Genomic DNA, 20,946 nt, shown 5'->3' with positions numbered 1-20,946 from the left:
GAGAGGGAGGGGCAGAGAGAAAGGGAGAGAGAGAAAATCCCAAGTGGCTCTGTGCTCTCAGCCTGTCAGCATAGAGCCTGATGTGGGGCTTGAACTCACAAACAATGAGATTAGGACCTGAGCCAAAATAAATAGTCAGACACTTAACTGACTGAGCCACCGAGGCTCCCTATGATCAGCTTTTATATGGATTTAGCAATATAGTGGCTTTAGTCGATAGCATATCCATTTCTGGATAGAATAGAAATATGGTCTATTTCTATGTCAACATATCAGTAAACAATGAGATAGGTGGTAACCAACACAATCTAGTTTCTTTGGATTGACATCATAATTCATTAATTTTTTAGCTGAGTCACAGGGAATATCTCACATGTTTCTGACGACAGAAATCCGCTTTTAGAAAATACTTTTGTGCACACCAGAAAAATATTGGAATGTATTGAGTGAAATGATGATTGTAATTATTGACATTTAGTAAAAGCTGTTCTCTCTTTTATACCTTATGTCCCTGATTTACAAAATAAGAAGAAGTTAATTTTATCTTTTGCACTTTTCCCCTTTCTTTAGTTATAACTGACCTACTACATTAAAAATCAAGAAATGGGTCTCCACTTATTAAAAAAAAAAAGACTGATTTTCTTACTCTAGGGTTGGTAAAAATTAGCAGTAAAAAGACAGCAAGGAAATAAACATGTTAAGCAGAAGTTAAGTCAAATCTTTTAAAGTCTGTTTTGTCCAATAATCAGTCTTAGCGAGATTTTAAGTCTATGAGTATTAGAAGAAAACACTGAATGTCAGGTAACATAATTGTATTACCATTAATAGCTTTTGAAAAAGTCTTTTCTTTGAGAGCTCATTATCCTGAACAAAATTACAAACCATCTGAGAAAGTCCTTCCATCTCAGTTGAAAATTCTTTAAAACATACTCCAAAGAGCTAGGGAAGGTAGGCAAATTTAACTGCTTTAACCCTCTCATTACATTTCCACTACCTGTGTTTCCACACACCCATGAACTAACCCAGTGAAATCACACAGAACCATCGCTGTGCAGCTAACACACATAATTCACATATGCGACACAACTAGTCTACAAAACGTTGATACGTTAAACAGCAGAGGGATTAAGTTTTTACACCACGTTAAAGGACATAGTAGAGAAAACATCTGGAAAAGAACAGGTTGATTGAAATAGACCTGCATGGATTCGGGAACGGAAGGTCATATTAAACTAATCTCCAAAAGAGCTCTGAGAGTATTACTGCCAAAATAGACAAATGCAATTCAGGGATGTAATACATTCAGATTTTCAAGGATCACAGGAAAATACTGGAGCTTAATATCAGTCTAGCAATGCATTATCCTTTCCTTTCTCGTTTCCATTGTTTTCAAAGATGGCTGTCTGGCATGTTTTTAAAATACACATGGATAGGCAGAAACAGCTATATTCCTGTGGGAAATATTTATTGTGCCTACTCTGTGCCAGGCAGGTACTGAGATTAGAGGAAACAAGTGATGTATCTTCATCCCTGAGACTTCAGAATCTGAAAGCCAGGCAACTTCCCTAACCATACAATAGAGAAACGCTAACACAGAATGAAGTTTTGCATGATCTGTTTGAGATGTTTAAGGGCAATTTGAATTTTAATACTAAAGACGAGGATAATTTTCATTCCTGTCCATGATTTTCTGCAGAAGCACTATGTAGAAAGAAAATAAATAATAGAATCTTAAAGCAAAATATTATGTACGTTCTTTTAGTTATTTCTACAGCAGCTTTATCTGTTTTAAAATTACCTTAGACCCTATTGAATGGATGAGTCATTTAATCAGATTGGCGACTACAGTTATGACTTGAATCTAACTACATGTTTCATGTCCAGTCATGGAACTGTACAGCCATAAAGAAATCTTGCCATTTGCAACACCATGGATGGATCAGAGGGTATAACGCTAAGTGAAATAAGTCACTCAGAGAAAGACAAATACCGTATGACGTTACTCATATGTGGAATTTAAGAAACCAAACAAATGAGCAAAGAAAAAAAAGAGACAAATTAAAAAAAAAAACACAGACTCTTACAGACAGAGAATAAATTGGTGGTTGCCAGAGGGGAGGTTTGTAGTGGTGTGGGGAGAGACAGGTAGAGTAGGTGGAGTGGATTAAGAGTCCGTTCATCACAATGAGCACTGATGAATGTACAGAATTGTTGAATCATTATATTGTACACCTGAGACTAATAAACACTGTATGTTAATTACACTATATTTTTTAAATCATGGAACTATACAGCTAGAGAGAATCACAGAAAACTCTGAACCAGATAGCCTTGAAGTCTGTTCTTCAACACAAAAAACCATCTTTTTATGGTCAAATAGCCTAGAAATCAATGGGCTAAATGAAGGTAAACGGGTTTTCCTCCTGTGAGAATTCTCAGTGTATTTATTCTACAAATGTGTATTGTATTTTCTGTAAAAGAAGATGGCATTTCCCAAACTTCTTTGACTAAGAACGCTTCACGGGGAATATTAATTTGAAAACTCTTTGGAAAATATTGTCTTAGCCCAACTCATTTGCCAAGACAGCATCAAGATTCAGTGAGTTAAGTGATTTACACCGTCAACTATATGAGCCAAGACTAAGAACAGAGCTTTTAGATTTTCAAGTTGGCACTTGTTCTTCCAAAATATGGTCTTCAGTTTGTATACGCATATCTCTGAGAGCACAGAAAGATTTTCCAGAAATATGTAGGCACAGAGAGTTTTAAGGGACTCTAGCTTCATATCTGTTTCTTGAGATTGATCTGCCTAAGAACAAGTCTGGGGATTGATCACGAGGACAGGCTTACTCTCTCCTTCCCTACATACCCTTCTGCAACGCAACGTTGGAGGGAAAAGCAATAGGATTTTAAGGAATTTAGCTGGCTGTCATTGGCTATCCACAGAATTAGGAATAGGAATGACAAAGTACAATCTTGTGACTTCAACTTACACAATGTGAGTCTCATTAACGCAATAGCTATCAATACCTACAGAACCTTATTAAATTTTTATAGCAGTAGCTACCTATGTGCCCTTAATTATGATCAATTAAATAACTTTTATACATCATTATATCGCAATTTACAAACCAGCAGCTTTTATATATGTATACACAACACCTTTCTTTCCATTATTTTGGATGAACTATCTGTGTGTCTGAGGCCAACCTTTCCATACATGTACTAAATTTCTTCCTCTCTCACCTGCTATAGATAGGACATCATTTCTGCCTTTCTCTTCTTGTCTCCTGCATCTGAATATTTTTGCACTTGATTGGATTTCTCAACAGCACATTTACACACTGCTTTTCTCTCATATTAAAAACAATCCTCTCTTGAGCCCACTTGCTTTGCCAGCTCTTTCTCGATTTTTTGTTCCCCTTTAGAGCAAAGCATTTTCAAAATAGCAAACTCATTTCAAAAGAGTTCCCTGCACATACTGTCTCTGTTTTCTCTTTTCTGAGTCTCTACAGAACCAAGTCCCATGAATCTTTGATCCCTATAATGCAAAGCTATTCTTGTCAAGGTCACCAAAGTCCTCCACATTAATAAAGCTAATGGTTGATTCTCAGCCTTTATCTTACTTGAGGACATTTGATATGGTTGATGAATTCCTTCTGCTTGACCTACCTTCTTCACTGGGCTTCCAGAACACTACATTCTCCTGGTTCTTTGTATCTCCCTTGCTACTCCTTCTCAGTGTCCTTAGCTGGATCCTCCTCACATCCCTCAACCCTTGCTTGATATTAGAATACACAGGCCTTTCTTGTTTATCTTCTCATCTATAAACATTCTTCTTGTGATCTCATCCAGCCTGATGGCTTTAAATACTATCTATATACAAGTATATACACATGACTTTCAAACTTCTATATTGCCATCTAGCTTGCTCTTCTTGGTTTCCAGACTTACATACCGGAATATCTACTTGAAATCTCTACTTTGGTGTCCAAAAGGCATCTCAGATTTAAAATTTCCAAACACTGCTCTTCCCGTCTTCCCGTCAAATTGTCTTTTAGTTTTCCTATTTGCATTAATTTTAACTCAGTCCTTCACTTTTTCATCCTTGACTCTTTTTCTAAAATAATAAAAAAAAAATTTTAATATTTATTTATTGTTGAGAGACAGAGAGAGACAGAGCATGAGCAGGGGAGGGGCAGAGAGAGAGAGGGAAACAGAATCTGAAGCAGGCTCTAGGCTCTGAGCTGTCAGCACAGAGCCGGACGCAGGGCTCGAACCCACAAACCGTGAGATCACGACCTGAGTTGAAGTCAGACACTTAACTGACTGAGCCACCCAGGTGCCCCTCATCCTTGACTCTTCTCTTTCTCACATTTCAGGACCAGTACCATTGAGAAACCTTTTAAGCTTGAATTTCAAAATGTCCCCAAACTACGACCATTTTTTACCACTCCCATTGCTAGCATTTGCGTTCAAGAAACTATTATCTCTTGCTTGGACTTCTGTTTCTATTTTTGTACTCCAACCCCGTAACACTTCCCCCTTCCTCATCTAAAATCTGTCACAGCAGCCAGGAATATCTTGTTAAAATGTCTGCTCAGAACATTTTTATGGCTATTTATCTGACTCACAGAAAATACCAAAGAGTTTACAACAGCCTACAAGGCCCTACATGATTGGGTTCTCATTAACACTCGATTACTAACCTCCAGTTCCATTAATCTGTTCTAGCCAGCCAAAGCATTTTTGCTGTTCTTTATGCATGCCAGACTGCTCTCAATGAAGGACATTTGCTCTTGCTGTTCCCTCAGTCTGTGACACTTTTCCCCAACAACTTCCCGGTTCATTCCCTTATCTCCTTCATGGCTGTTCAAATTTCATCTCTTTGGAGAGATCCTCCCGGTTTAAAATTAAAAAACTTCTCAGAGCTTCCTCTCTCTCTTTGCTGCTTTATTTCTCTCCCTGTCACACACATGACCTTCTAATGTAATTTACTTATGTATTATGTTTATTATATGTCTCCACACAGTAGAATATAAGCTCCGTGAGATGAGGCTTTCTTGCTACTTTACTTGCTATGTTATTCCAAATGGGAGGGAAAAAAAGCATGTTTGGAAAGATACAAAATATACCGGTTTGGGGGTGGAGAACACATTTGGGGAGGAACGGTAAGGAAGAAAACTGGATAGAGATGACCAAGTGGCTTTAATTTTATTATTTGTAGCATATTTTTGGTTTTTAATGAATCATAGTAAGAGTTTACTTTTTCTTTCATGTTAATGGTGGGCACAACGGTTCTAGCAGTAACTTTCCTCCGAACTTCCTGAATGTTTCAAATATTTTATAACGTGAAACAAATACAATTTAGTAAGAATGAAAGAGGGTGGCACATCAGGCGATTGTAGCTCTGAACGGCTGGAGCACAGATTGCAGAGAAGGGCAAAAGGCAGAAAGCGAGATGAGAAGGAGCACTGGCTGGGCGTAAGGTAATAATGGTAAGAGTGGCTATTTTATAAAAGGGTATTTGGGACAGATGTCATAGAGCAGTGCCTTAACATGCATAGGAATTATGGAGGGATGTGCTTTCATGTGCAAATTCCAGTTCAGTTGGTCTGAGAGGGGCTGTGTCCCTTGTAAGACTCTGCCAGGTGATGCCAACATTGCTGCTCCTGCAGTGTGGGATCTCTAATATGGCTGCACATTGGACAGAATCCCCTGGAGCCTTACAGGAAACACTGACGTCTGGCTCCAACTCCCAAAGATTCTGATTTAACTATCATTGGGAGTGGTCTGGCTACCACCCAATATGTATATATAAATGAATGAATAGATGAATAAATGAATAAATATTATAATTATTTTATAATATTATAATTATTTATTCATTTATTTATTTATGAGAGCAAGGAGAGAGTGAGAAAGAGAGTGCAAGAGAGCAAGTGGGGAAGAGGGACAGAGGGAAAGAGAGATCTCCAGAAGCCTCCAAGCTCAGGGCAGAACCCGATGACACAGGGCTCGATCTCATGACCATGAGATCATGACCTGAGCCCAAATCAAGAGTTGGATGCTTAACCGCTGAGCCAACCAGGTACCCAACTACCCAATATTTTAAAAGGTGACTTTTAAAGTGCAGCAGAATTTAAGAATCACTGTAGGGGATCCAGGCCAGGCGACTTCCTGGTAAGTTGCCACTTCTGAGCACTGCCTCATGATGCCTGTTTGCTTCAGTCTCCTTCTGAGGGGTTTTAGGGCAGAGGTCTACTTGAGGCTGCTGCTCAGGCAAGGCCAGATGACAAGAATTTGGACCCAGATGCAGACATAGGATGTACATTTAACCATGCGCTTTTTACTGAACGAGGCCTGGCTGGTCAATTATTTCGAGTACCTGAATCAATATTGCATGCAATGCAAAAGTAGGGAAAACTATGCTAACTTCTGAGGAAGCTATTAGAGATGCTTCCCTTTGTTGGGAGACCATCAAATTAATTATTTGATCATTTAATTCATTTATTATTTTCAAAATGTAATGATGGTTTAATACGTGCAAGACATATAACTTAATGGTGAAGAAGACAGACTTTTTGCAGTCCTGGTAGGGCTTACAGTCCATCAGTTATGACCTACCATAAACAACTTATGACATGATTGCAGACTTATTTATAATGTGGTCATTGTTGTATGCATATTCTGCTTCCTGAAAGCATGTGTAGGTAGAGGTCTGAGGAAAAGTTTTGTCCCAAGTGATGGATAAGCTGAGACCTGAAGGGTGAAGTCGTAATCAGTGAGGAGAATGGGTAGGAGGCAGGGGGAATCTGCTATTGAATACTGAGTGTTAGGTTTTTTTTCTCAGGAGAATCTTCAGCTGCTTAAGCAATTTCCTTTCTCCTTCTTCTTCAAATGTTTTTCGATAAACACTTGAGTAACTATTATCCTAAATGTTTTACTGTTTTGTTTTCAATATGAACGATCCAATCCATGTCAGCCATGGTTCCAGACCAGACAAACTGGTGAGAAGTGATGAGAAACACAAATCAGGGGAGCTGTGCTCTACGTAGTTGCAGTGTGGATAATTATTTTGAAAGGAGTTGGTGTGGAAGGAAAGAAAAAAGTAAGGGAAGGGTGTGAGAAGAGTCTAGAGATTGTGAAGTCAACCTGAAGACAGGTGCTCTGGATCCAGTGAAGGACATTGATGTCCTATACTGGGGAGCTGACTGAAGAGAAGCAGCCTATATGAGGGGTGTCATTACAGGATTTTGTAACTGACTGGAGGGATCTTGTTGGGGAGTGGAAGGACTTAGAGATGACCTCAAGGATTCCGACTCCTTGGCTCACTTATAGGTTTCTTTTCTGTGTTTCAAGAGTTTCTAACCTCGTACCATACTTCAATCCCCCAATCTCTATTATTGCCTAATTACTTTAATATCTAGTAATTCTAGATTTTTGATGGCATAAGTATCTCCAAATACTTTGTAATAGTAGGAAAAAGTATAGAAAATCAAATTACTTAATTTTTAAAAAGATCTGCTGTCCTTTTTATGGGAAATGAAATACTATGTCCATGGAAGTATGTTGCTAGGCGTTTCTTTCTTTCCATGTGCCTTAGAACACATTGTTGCTGAGTTACTGGGCCATGGCAGAACTGACTGTAAGATTCAGTTTTATGTTGGGAGGTGGGGATGGAGTGGACATGCCAAATAGATGGAAAAAATAGTACCTGCTTTTAGAAATGTCCAATCAAGGGGTGCTGGGTGGCTCAGTTGGTTAAGTATTCGACTTTGGCTCAGTTCATGATCTTGTGGTCCATGAGTTCGAGCCCCACATTGGGCTCTGTGTTGACAGCTCAGAGCCTGCTTCAGATTCTATGTCTCCCTCTCTCTCTGCCCTTCCCCTACTCGTGCTTTGTGTCTCTCTGTCTCTGAAAAATGAATACATCTTTAAAAAATTTAAAAAAAAGAAACGTCCAAACAAGGTAAGAATTTAAAACTCAAACATAAATTGTCAAAACTATTGACAAAATACCATGAAATGTCATGGAATTTGTCTTTACCTTGGTTAATCACTTTGTTCAGATATACTCATCGAGTATTAAATAAATACCTAGTTATCTTTTCCTATAAGATAGCAAAATACTTAGAAGTGAAGACCTATATCCAATCTTTAAAAAGTTGGAAGAAACCATAATTGCAGTTTTCAACTCTCACTCCAAACAAGTGCCACTCTAAACTCATTTTGATTTTTAGCATACTTCCAACGAATACAAATATTAGGTAAGGAATAGGCAAGAGGGATGCTATTATATTTCAGAATTTTTTGTTAGAATTCAACAGTTTTAATAGGCTGTGGGGAGAGGCAATTCAGCAATATTGGGAAAACTATAGGTCCAACACAATTGCCTTTCATGCTATTGTTAATACTATGACTATAACATATGAATATATTGTGATGCTATTCCATGTGTCCTAACATGAAATCAAAATCTGAAACTGATTCAGATGATAGCCTTATATCGCTAACAGCATTTTCCTTACCAAAGATTAGAAAATTTGATAGAAAACTTTCTCTCTCTCTCTCTCTCTCTCTATCTCTGCCCCTCCCCTGTTCATGTGTGCACTTGTCTCCTCTCTCTCAAAACAAACAAACTAAAAAAAGATAAAAATATGAAGAGAATAAAAATACAAAAAAAAAAAAATGAAGAGACGAGGAAAATAAGATAAATTCTAGGTAGTGACCTACATTTACACTTGAAGACTTCAACAAATTTGGTGCATGCACTTTAGCAAAGGAAAGAATTCAGCTTCTACCTAGAACAATGGCTGGCATTGTGAGATTTACTTTTCTGACATTTACATTCTACTGACCTGAAAAGTTCGAGAATCTCACTAAAATTGAGAGATCAGACAATCAGAAAAAATATAAAGATGATAGAAATGTTGAGATGGTACAGCCCAAGGAATTCCTGTGTTTTAATTACTTCTATTTTTTTTTTCATTTGAGGAAGTAACTTACATGTTTTCAGTTGTTTGATGTTCGAAGTATTTTTACACATTTAATTCTACAAGTGCTTTGGTAAATCGTATTGGGTAGGTAGAATACAAATGCAAAACTGGGGAATCAGAAAAGTAGAATGCTTGCAAACAATTGGATTACTCATAATGCAGGAGCCCATTAGAAGGACCTCAGTCTCCAGGTTCCCTATTACATCTACTCTGGAATTGCGCTGATGGTGAGGGCAACTACCATGTGTTGGGTAACAAGTTCTAGTCTAAGTTACCTTATTTAATAGTTAGCAGCACCCAAAAGATGGGGGCTGCTGTCCCTCTTACATCACGAGAAGCAAAAATGAAGGAGCTGATACAACTCAAGTCTGGGGAGGAGGTTCATAATTTTTTCTTCTCGGAATGTATAAGCTCTGAGGAGCCTTTTAACATTTCTTGTTTGTATTTAGGTTACCTGAAGCCCATATTTGATAGAGAGCTATGAAAACCACTCTGTAGTTCTTTAGGTCACTTTATCAAAGCTTGTAGGCTTTGTCTCTCTGCTATAGAGACAAAGCTTATAGGGGCCCATCTATACAATAGTAGTTGAGGGAAGGAAGATAGCCAGTCAGATAACACACTACGAGAATAATATGCTAAAATATAACAAGGGGACTGGTTTTAACACTTCTCATTTAGGATTAGGTAGTCCGATGAGTTTCAATCCGTTCCCTCCATTCTCGATCTTACTCTTGTTCTTGTTCTCACAATGCTCGTTATTATCACTATGTTTAACCAAGAGGAGTGATCTGCAGGAAGCCCAGTGGCTTTCACCTCCAAGCTTTTGTCTCCCCATGATTTCAGAATTATAAATTCTTGGCTTTGGGGGATATGGCAATAAAAAAGGGCACCCGAAACCAAAACCAAAACAAACTTTACAACTTTACAACAGCAGCAATTAGCTTAGTAGCATAAAGCCATAGTTACTAGCAAAGGGTCTAACAAGTTTGATGTATGAAATTCAGCCCCAGAAAAGACAAGAAACAGTCTCTGCTAGCCGGAACAAAGGCTGATATTGTGAGATTTCAGTGGCATAATATACAGGCTTCAAATAAGAGTTCTGGTCAGCGAGACATAAAGGAAGTGCTTCATTAGCTATCATAGTGCATACCTCTCTGGCTTGTACCACGGGGCAGCACGCAGCAAGGGCATGGGCGCAAAGAATGAGCTATTCACACAGGTTTCATAATCTTGCTCTGTTTCAGCCTCCTGGGTTGACAGCTTTCAAGTTAAGCATGGAAGGTTCTAAAGAAACAGTCTTACATTCTTCAGTGATAGAGTTTGTTTTTGGAAAATGCCTATCTAAAATAAGGAGATAAAATACGGTGGGTCTGTGAGCTCAATTTATTACATTAGATGTCTTTCCCGAGCATGGTGATATTTTTATGATGGCTTTGAACACTTCAGTAAAATAGTTCTGTGGAAATATCGGTCTCAAATGAAATTATTTGCAGTTTCTATGTCATTCAACCCTATGCAATCATATGAATATTCATTTTACAGTGAAAGCTTACTTTGTAAGTAGGAAAATTACAGTAAAATGCTTTGCAAAGATATTGAGTAGAAGAAAAATCATCCAATGTAGTAGTTTTCAGGAAAACTACTGTGAATTCCAATTTCTTTCCCCATCATCCAGAGTCACATACCACTATCCCTCAAGAAAACAGAAAACTATACAACTCAACTTCCAATTAATGGCAACATTTCTGGAATCATTTCATGTATCCTCTGTGCTTTGAAGATAAATGTATTATAATTAGGTTCTGATTTACAGTAACTTCCTAGATGCCAACATCAGTATTAAATAGTATTGTCCGACGACCCAGGGATCTAACTTCATAAGATTGAATAAAGATGCTGATAATGGTTCTCAATTTGAAAAGTGAAGGGGAAATAAATAAGGTTAGAAAATCTGCGTATTATGTTGTTACCAAAGAATTTTCAAGAAAAATAGCAAAGAAATCATACAATTCAAATTCATATTTAACATTATTTTTTGTGAAGAATAGCACCATTGATGCACTAAAATATATTAGAGATCTTTATTTTCTAAAATAACAGTAATTTCTGCCCTACACTTGTTTGGAATTTTACCAGATACTCAAATGGAGCGGTGGAAAATCATTACTTGAAAACATTAAAATCTCTGAAATATATGAATCAAAATACTTTAAAATAACTGTTTAAAATTAAAATTTTAAATTTTAGTTATTTTCCAGAAAAAACAAAAATCTCTTATTTGAAACACTAGATGTGAGCAATCACTCTAAAGTCTGGCCAATCGCATTTGTAATAGTGCCAGAGAATATACATTATATTCACAAGACCCCCAAAGACCGTCATCTAAAACAAAGATACTTTTTAAAAAAAATTAAGTTTACTTATTTATTTTGAGAGACAGTGTGAGCAGGGGAGGGGCTCTCTCTGTGAGAAAGAGGGGGGGAGAGGGAGAGGGAGAGGGAGAGGGAGAGGGAGAGAGAGAGAAGCCCAAGGAGGCTCTGCCCTGCCAGAGCAGAGCCCGATGGGGGCTTGAACCCATAAAACCATGAGATCATGACCTAAGCTGAAACCGAGAGTTGGACGCCCAACCGAATGAGCCACCCAGGCACCCCAAAACAAAGATACTTCTTAATGAACAAATAAAGTCAAAATCACTCACGACAATGTAGCTCTACATACCCTAACAAAGCAGTTCGTTTTAAGTGCCTGTATTTAACTACTCTATTTTCTCACTTAGCAAATTACAAGCAGTTTTACACTAAAAGGCTATTCTGGAGGCAAACTATCTGACTAGCCTTTAATCTATTTTTCATAAAAAAATACATGCTGTGGGTTCAACTGCATGTCCACCAAATTCTTACGTTGAAGTCCTAACCCCAAGTTCTTCAGAATGTGCATCCCTTTGGAGATCAGGTCTTCATAGAGGTAAGCAACTTAACATGGGGTCAATCGGGTGAGACACCAATATGGCTGGTGTCCTTGGAAAAGATGAAATTTGGAATACAGACACACATACAGGGAGAATACCATATGAACATGAAGACAGCCATCTACTAGTAAAGGAGAGAGGCCTGGAGCAGACCCTTCCCTTAAAGCCCTCAGAAGGAAACAACCCTGTCAGTGCCTTGATTTCAGACTACTAGTTTCCAGATCATGGGACGTTTTCTGTTGTTTAAACCACTCAGTTTGTGGTACTTTATTATAGCAGCCCCAGCAAAGTAATCCATCACACATATTAAAAAGAATGTTCCATCTCTCTGGCAATTTCCTTTAAAAAGAGATAACTGAAATTATGGTCATTTTTCTTTATTCTAAAAAATTTAAATTGCAATACTTGGAATGCCTTGGCTCAAACTGTGTTGCTAGTTTTTATTATAACAGTTATGTATGAATCAATTTGTCTATAATTATCTATTAAAATTAGATAAATAGTAGATATTTAGAAATCATTTAGAAATAAAAACTTGTTAGGGGCACCTGGGTGGCTCAGTCAGTTGAACACCTGACTCTCGATTTTGGCTCAGGTGATGATTCCAGGGTCCTGGGATCAAGTCCCACACTGGGTTCTGCACTGATCATGGAGACTGCTTGGGATTCTCTCTCTCTCTCTCTCTCTCTCTCTCCCTCCCTCCCTCCCTCCCTCCCTCCGTCTCTCTCCCCTTCCTCACGTACTCTCTCTCTCTCTCAAAAAAAATTAATGAATATGTAAAATTAAAAATTAAAAAAATGTGTATCCTGTTGCATTTGCAAGATTTCATTTTATTTAAACTTAATATTGCTAATGCTTTTATCGTTTTTAAATGTTTATTTATTTTTGAGAGAGAGAGATTGCTCACATGCATGGGGGAGGGACAGAGAGAGAGAGTCAGAGGATCAGAAGCTGTTTCCGTGCTGACGGCAATATGGGGCTCGAACTTGTGAACTGTGAGATCATGACCTGAGCCAAAGTCCACACTTAACCAACTGAGCCATCCAGGTGCCTCTAAACTTAAGTTTGAAAACCACAAATCCAGGTAATGTGAATAATGCTCCTGTAATATTAAAAAAAAAGCACAGATAGTAAATTTACTTACATCTTTAGTTGAGAGTTTGTTCTCTATTAATTGATGAATTTCCTTAATATTTTATCTATCATCTATTTATCTACCAGAGCTTTGCTACAATAGCATCTTATAGGACATTTCTGTGTCATGCAGCTCATTCTGACTTTTGTTTTTCTAAGTTCAAAAATATTTCTAAACTATCAGGAAATTTTATATATGTTTCACATGTCTAAGACAAAGATACAGCTACTTGAAACAATAAAAATTTACTAAACTAGCAGGCTATAAACTAAAAATACAGAGATCTATAGCATTCCAGTATGTAAATAATAATCAGTTGCAAGATATAGTGGATCACTGTTCAATCACTAACATAAAAGTATATAAAATAAAATGAAGTAAAATCCATGCACTTAAAGAAATGGACAGAATCTAAATGGGGAAACTACCTAAAAGATGTCAAAGTATACTGGAATACTTGTGAAGACACGCCATATTTCTGGATAGGAAGACCCAATTTATTTAAAAAATTTTTTTTCAACGTTTATTTATTTTTGAGACAGAGAGAGACAGAGCATGAACAGGTGAGGAGCAGAGAGAGAGGGAGACACAGAATCCGAAACAGGCTCCAGGCTCCGAGCTGTCAGCACAGAGCCCGACGCGGGGCTCAAACCCACGGACCGTGAGATCATGACCTGAGCTGAAGTCGGACGCTCAACCGACCGAGCCGCCCAGGCGCCCCAGGAAGACCCAATTTAAAAAACCCTCAATGTTTATAAATTTAGTGGATTCTAATAAAAGACTGTAGGTTTTTTACTTTTACCCTGAATCAAGACAGGTTGGTCATAAAGATCATTTGGAAAGATAAAGATATAAGAACATACAAGAACTACCTGAAAATGAAGGAGAGGGGTCTGGCCCTATGAGATGTTAAAACATACTACAGAGTCCGTTAAAACAGTATAGTATTGGTATGTAGAAATTGAAAGAAAAAGCACTGTACTAGAATTGAAACTCAAAACAAACAAACCACAACCCAACACAAACAAACAAAAAACTAAGTGAATATGAGAATTTATGATAAAGTCAGCATCTAAAGACAGTGGGGTAACAAAGAACCTTGTGGTATATATGGTTGAATCAATGGATAACCATATAGAAAAGTATAAAATTAGATTTATTCTTCACATTAGAGAAGAAACTATAAAAGAATTAGAGTGTTAACACAGAGAATAAAAAGAATCACAAATACTCTAAGAAAACTTGGGTAAGTTTATTTATAACATGGGACTAGACAAAAATGTTTGATGTGATTAAGAATCCTAGAACATAAGGAAACAGATTGATAAATTTGCTACGTGAAATAAAAAATCCAACTTTTGCATGGCAAAGAGCATATGCAAATGAAACGACAAAGTGTGAAAATCATTTGGGAATGATCTCACAGACAAATGGTTATTATTTCCAATATTAAAATGATTTTTTAAGTTTATTTATTTTGAGAGAGAGGGGCAAAGAGAGAGGGAGAGAGAGAATCCCAAGCAGGCTCTGCACTGCCAGCACAGGGACTGATGTGAGGCTTGAGTCCACAGACTGTGAGATCATGACCTGAGCTGAAATCAAGAGCTGGAGGCTTAACGGAATGAGCCACCCAGGAGCCCCTCCAATATTAGAATAAGTGCTTCTTAAAAATTCAGAAGAATAAATCAAAAATCTTGTGGAAAAATGGGTAAAATAAATGGACAGTACACAAAAAAATAAATATAAATGGCCCTTATACACATAAAATGGTGTTCAGTCTCACTTATAAGAGGAATTCAATTTAAAATTACACTGAGATACCATTTCTCATCCATTAGATTCACAAAAATTGATAACTCTGAGTACATATCCCAATGGCCAGACTCTTGGGAACCATTGTTCTTACACACTGCTGACAGGAATGCAAAATGTGTATCCCCTATAGAGGGGAATTTGGAAATATATAAAACAAACAAACAAACAAACAAACCCCTACATATGCCTTTGTCTTTCGATTTGCTAATCTCACTCCTAGAAATCTTATTGGAGATATACCTCCACAAATACACAGAAAAATTCGATTCCTTATAAGACCAAAATGCCCACCAAAATGTGAGAATTATTGTGGTACATTCCCACACAGAAGACAATGCCATTGTAAACAGAGACAAGGAGGGTGTCTAGAATAAAGTGAAGTGATATCCCAGATAGGTTTCTAAGAAAAAAACAAAACAAAACAAAACAGACAAAAACAAGTGTAAAGCAATGCGTAGAGTATGCTGAATATATTTTTTTTTGTAAGAAAGAGTGTACAAATATGTACTGATTTATAATTTCTCAAAGAAACTTGGAAGCATAAATCAAGAACTTTAATGATTGTCAACGGGGAACGTAATCATAGCTACAGAGAAAAAGCTAAATTTCTGTGTGCTCTTTTATTTTTTTTATCTCTTTCCTTTTTGAAAACTTTATATATATATGTATATACACATATATATATATATATGTATATATATATGTATATACATATATATATATATACATATATATATATATGTACATATATATATATGTGTATATACATATATATATATGTATATATTCATTCCAGGAAGCAACTGGAAATGTGTCCTGTCTCCAAAAAATGAGAAATAAGAGAGAAAGGGAATTAGACAGAAGACTAATTTTGACCTTCTCCCTCTGGGGGTAAGCCCCTGGCTGTAAGGTACACTTGATTGTTGAGGGAAAGCTGGACAAAGAGCTTCGCCCTGCTCCCCGTTAAGAACTTTGAAGGAAGAGACAGTGTCTGCGGGGCAACAAAAGTAGTGCCATCGGGTGGTTAGGCCAGGAGCACCTGATTTATCGCCTTACTTCCTATTCCTTCCAGCCCTTGAAGTGGCAAGGGCTCCTGCCTGCGCTGTGCGTGCCAGAGCACATTGTTTTTCTTAATTTTTTAATTATGTGTTATTTTTATTTTTTTTTAAATTTGAGAGAGAGAGAGAGAGAGAGAGAGAGAGAGAGAGAATATGAATATGAATGAATCCAAATCAGGCTCCGTGCTGAGCATAAGCTCAGTCCCAGGCCCTGGGATCATGACCTGAGCTGAAATCAAGAGTCAGATGCTCAAGCAACTGAGCCACCCAGAGCACATTAGTTATGGCACTTCGCAAGCATACACTTGAGAGAAAAAGAGCTAACCTACAGAAGGGATCCAAATACCCATAGGTGTCAAAGCATAGGCAAGATAGCCAGGAGACATTTCGGCAAGTTCCATTAAACTTGCATTTTGTCAGGACCCTGCAAGGAAGCTAACTGGGTCTTGGAAAACACACATATTAGAATACTAAACAATTTACTGGCTCATGCTGGTTATTACAAAAAAAAAAAAAAAAAAAAGAAAAGAAAGAAAGAAAAGTCAATTACAGGATATTCTCCCCAAAAGTATCTGCTTCTAGGATAAGGTTATTAAAAAATATTTAGCACATTAGAAGGCATGAATATAGTTTATTTAAAGTATAGCTCCTTTGATCAATGTTTTCAGTTAAAAAGCGTTATAATGAATTATGTATAAATATTCAGACGATAAGGAAGGTTTTTAAAATAAACATAAAAAATGAAATCTTGAGCTATTGAGCTGCTGGAAATCACTTGGAGCTATCCACAAATTATATAAAGACTAACATATGATAAAATATTATCTGGGTTGAATAAATGAAGTTGAAATCTCTTTATCATTAATATGAAGCTGGCTCATATTTGAGAGATGCTTTTTGAACATTTCAGACTTTTGACTCTTTGCCAAGGTGGACATTTTTGGAATAACATTAAGTATATACTGGTTAGACTTCAATAACACACACGGGACCGACCAGGGAGCCCATTCTCTTGAAATTATCTCCCATACTTACTAAGACCTAGACTCAGACATTTATTAAGACCTAGAAAAAGTCTATCTTTAGAGTCAACGTATTCTGATTCGAGAGAATAGTTATTAATAAAATTCTGCCATGTTTTAAAAGAGGCTATCCTAAAAGGATATGTCGGGTAAAAGAGTAAATGGGTTGGGGTGGGGGTGGTTCAGAAAGATAAAGATGGGAGTTCCTTGACCTTGTAGTACTTATTTCACAGAATCTACTTTGTGACGTTGCATTTACTTCTGTTTTAAGAGTCATTCAATGCATTTACTTAACAGATGTATCTAACGCCTTCTAATGCGTCAGGGAGGTTTTAATTTAGTGGGGTGATGGGGGGGGGGCGTCATCAAATAGCTGCAAACCATGAAAGAAAGGCTGTAAAGAGTCTGGGGCAGGGGTGGGTATGAAGCCCTTCCTGAGGAAATGGGATTTGAAGGGGTAACAATAATAAATCACATAAAAAGAAGGGGTGCTGACATGCCAGCCAGAGAACTGCTTGAACCAAAGACCTGAGAACCTGTGTTTCGCAAAGCCGGAGCACAGACTGACGTCCCAATACTGGAGCACAGAAAGTTGTGCAAGATGTGCAGGCAGTCTTGTAAGGATGGTTTCAGCAGTTCGATATTTACTCTAAGACATGGTTGACAAAAAGGTGATCTCCTGGCTAGAAGATCTGCAGACGTGTTTTTGCTTGCGCTTTTCGGCCAGCATTTTTTTTTTTTTTTTTTTTTTTTTTTAATTTGGGCAGGGCAACATCCTTGAATTAGTTCAGAGGCCACCTATCCCCCGTCGGCCTCAGACAAATATTTGACCTCTGAGGAAAAGGAGTTTGTTAGCTTTTCTAAAGGATTGTCAGATTTTATATTTAAACAGCACTACAGAAGAGCTGCTGGAAAGCAAACACGGTCCGAGCCTTGCACACCCAGTGAGACCTGCGCTTGTCCGCGCAACGCAGAGGCGAAGCTGGGGAGGGCGGGGGAAGAGGAGGAGCTCGGTGCCCGCCGGCACCCACTGCGCATGACCGCATGACGCTGCCGCCCCCGTTGCCAAGGCAGCGGGAAGGCGTAGCCCGGAAGGGGAACCTTGCTGAGCGACAGCCCTGAGACTGATCCCCGGTGCGCTCGGGGCTCGCTAGTTCCTGAGCCAGTTTTGACCGGAACAAAGCCGATGAACACCCAAGTATGATGCAAAGGGATAGCCATCTGCACAGAGGAATTCACAAGAGCCAGGGGAACTGGCCCAAACGGACTTGAGGGCTATGGCAGACCTTTCTGAGGACACCATTCCTGATGAGGTACAGAGTTCCGGTTCATTCAGCTCCTCTGGAGGACTGCAGCCCTGGCCCCAGGCCTCTGGGAGCAAACCTGCGAGTGGAAAGCCGACCACACTCTTGGAAGACGGAGACAAACAATCTGAGCCTCCAGACTACAAAAATAATGAGGAGAAGTTCAGCAGAAAATGGATCAACTATCTCAAGGGCAAAGAAACTAACTCTGGACAGTACCAACCAGACGCTAAACTTCAGACACAAAGCACTTGGGTATCCGATGAAGAACTGAACGCTCGGCAGTCTTTTTGTGCTGTTAAGATAAGCCTGATCCATCGCAGAGCAAACTTGAAGGAGAAAAAGAGCAGCAGACAAAAAAAGCCACAGCTTAGATTGGTTGCAGAGGCTTCAGAGATAGATGCCTTAAACTGTACTGTGCCTGATGAACTTTTGAATAGAATCTACTTAAAAAACATAAGGACAGCACCAAAACAGGTGGCAACAGCTGATCAACACATTTCTTCTCAGTGCCCCAGTTGCAACAGAAAAAGAGCAGAACTGGCTCAATCGGCCTTTCTGAGACAAAAGAAGACTTTACTGGAGTCACTTCTACTCCAAGAGAAAATGGATGAACATCTTTATACCAGAGACTTTCTTACCCTTATTGGAGATGCACATCAGGGCCTCCCCAGGCTTTCAGATGATCCCAAAATAATCTGGAAAAGACTGAATGAGAAAAGGCAGATCAGAAACTCTGGTTTTGAAAGGTCAGATACAGAACAGGTGTGGCAGAATGAAAACAGTGTTTGTCATTTACCTTTTCTCCACCACCTGTCCAAACCACTTACGCTATCCAAACAGGACACCGTGTTTATTAATGATAATGTGTAATGTGGATAAATGTTTCTGTTGTGTATTTGAATAATCATCATTTTTACAGGCACTTTGGAAACCAATTTAAGACTTTACTATGTTTTCTTCACAGATGTGACGACTAAAAACTTTCCATCCAGTACATTTTTTCACATTATAGAGGGCAACATTGTAGTTGGTATACTTGCAAAGTTTTCACAATCCAGGAGAGAGATGTTGGTAGTTTAGACTAGGGTTTTGACCATACCAACAGAAAGAAGTACAGAAGTGTAAGAGATAGGTAGGAGGTAATAACAGTCTTTGGTGAAGTAATGGATATGGGATTTAATAAAGGGTAAATGTTAATAATGTTACTAAGTTTCTGACTTGTGCATTTGGATGAAAGATAACATCATTAAGATAGGAATATTGGAAAAGATCTTGTTTGATGGTAGTCATTAAGAGTGTGATTATCTGGACAAAGTTTAAGGTATATTTGAGACATCCACATTGAGAGGTTGAGAAACAGTTGGTTATTTGTGGGTGCAGTCTAAAGAAAAGGTTGAGCCTAGAGATTTGAAATAAAGTTGGAGGGGTGGTGGTGGTGGAATCATTGACATCTGGTTGGGAATTGAAATAAGAGATATGGTGAGCTTTCCTAGAAGAAAGTAGAGTGAGAGAGAGGAGGGGCTATGAGCAACTCCTGAGAAATTCAGCAACTAACAGCTGGGTGGGAGAGAATAAGCCAGCGAAGGAGGTTGAGAAGAAATGATCATAGGAAACCAGGAATGTGTCATGTTACAGAGATCAAAGAAAGAATATTCCAAAAAGGATGGGTTGTCTAAGCATGCTAACTCAACAGAAAGTTCCTGTGAGATAACTTAGTTATGTGTTGGATTCTGTTGACCTTAGCAATAGTCACTTCACTTACAGAAATTGGGCAGAAAGACTAAGTGGATTGAGGAGTAAATGTAAGTTAAGGAAATGAAGACTTTGAATACACTATATTCCTGGTTAAGTGCAGGGAGATGGGGAGGGGAGGGGAGGGGAGGGGTAAGCTGGAGATAGATACAGAATTGAGGAAAGAATGCTCTAAAAAGCCATTTTGTTCATAAAGATTCTATGAAACTTTCTTGTTCCTCCTAATTTCCATTCTGATGAAACAGTATCACCCCCTGGAGAATACCATGGTAATCTGAAAATACATTTGTTGGAAAAGTGTTAGATGCATTCTGAGAAATTTTATCTGTTATTTCCGTATAAAAACAAATCCTAGAATTACTGACAGCATCTGGATGTCATTTTTCTACATGTCTAACACCTAAGCTGTCACAGTCAAAAAGAAATTTGTAAAAATCAGCACAAAACAGTTTTTGTATCATGTTCCAATAACACTCTTTGGAGTTTAGACCTTCATTTATGTATAAAGATACTGTTGTATCCTGTAGAATTTAGCATATTTCCTCTTAGTCATTCCTAAATAAAATGGAAAACAAATCATTACCATTTTCATAGTAACTTTTTATTTAAAATCCACATTATGTCATTCTTTCTTTGCCATCTCAATATATTCACATTTCACAATCAAGTTCGGAATAATTCCCCATTTAGAATTCCCCATTAAAGGTCATAATCCACCCCTTTAGTCAACTAAGCTAGAAATGTTAGAGTCATTATTTGTTCCTCCTCTTTTAACAACCCCCAAGCTAACTACTTTTCAGCAAGACCACTGGATCATTCTTTAGTATCTTCTGACCATGACTTCTCATTTCCATCTCATTACCACCTATCCTCATCATCTCAGCCTCTCA

General features: G+C 38.1%; 2 protein-coding genes across 4 annotated transcripts in view; one reads left to right on the top strand and one right to left on the bottom strand.

The window, feature by feature from the left end:
• The window catches only part of DLC1 (DLC1 Rho GTPase activating protein), a 564,853-nt gene that overhangs the window by 463,084 nt on the left and 80,823 nt on the right, over window positions 1-20,946 (bottom strand). For 2 of the 3 annotated variants that reach the window (XM_058720122.1, XM_058720127.1), the window contains one exon: window positions 18,943-19,009. The exons of the other annotated variant lie outside the window; for it this stretch is intronic. The gene's annotated coding sequence lies outside the window, so the exon portion shown is untranslated. Of the gene's footprint in view, window positions 1-18,942; window positions 19,010-20,946 lie in introns of those variants that run through there. 3 annotated transcript variants of the gene reach the window in all.
• On the top strand, window positions 17,770-19,509 carry C3H8orf48 (chromosome 3 C8orf48 homolog). Its single transcript, XM_058720134.1, has one exon. It carries the CDS (start codon window positions 18,275-18,277, stop codon window positions 19,172-19,174), a length of 900 nt encoding a protein of 299 aa, XP_058576117.1. The 5' UTR covers window positions 17,770-18,274; the 3' UTR covers window positions 19,175-19,509.

Source organism: Neofelis nebulosa, chromosome 3, assembly GCF_028018385.1.
Source record: "Neofelis nebulosa isolate mNeoNeb1 chromosome 3, mNeoNeb1.pri, whole genome shotgun sequence".
NCBI classification, from domain to species: domain Eukaryota; kingdom Metazoa; phylum Chordata; class Mammalia; order Carnivora; family Felidae; genus Neofelis; species Neofelis nebulosa.
Note: the sequence above shows the minus strand (reverse complement) of the source record. Positions and strands in the feature narration are given on the sequence as shown.

What these genes read in the sequence shown, in the direction of transcription:
- C3H8orf48 (XM_058720134.1), top strand. Translation starts at nt 18,275, where the DNA reads ATGGCAGACCTTTCTGAGGACACCATTCCTGATGAGGTACAGAGTTCC.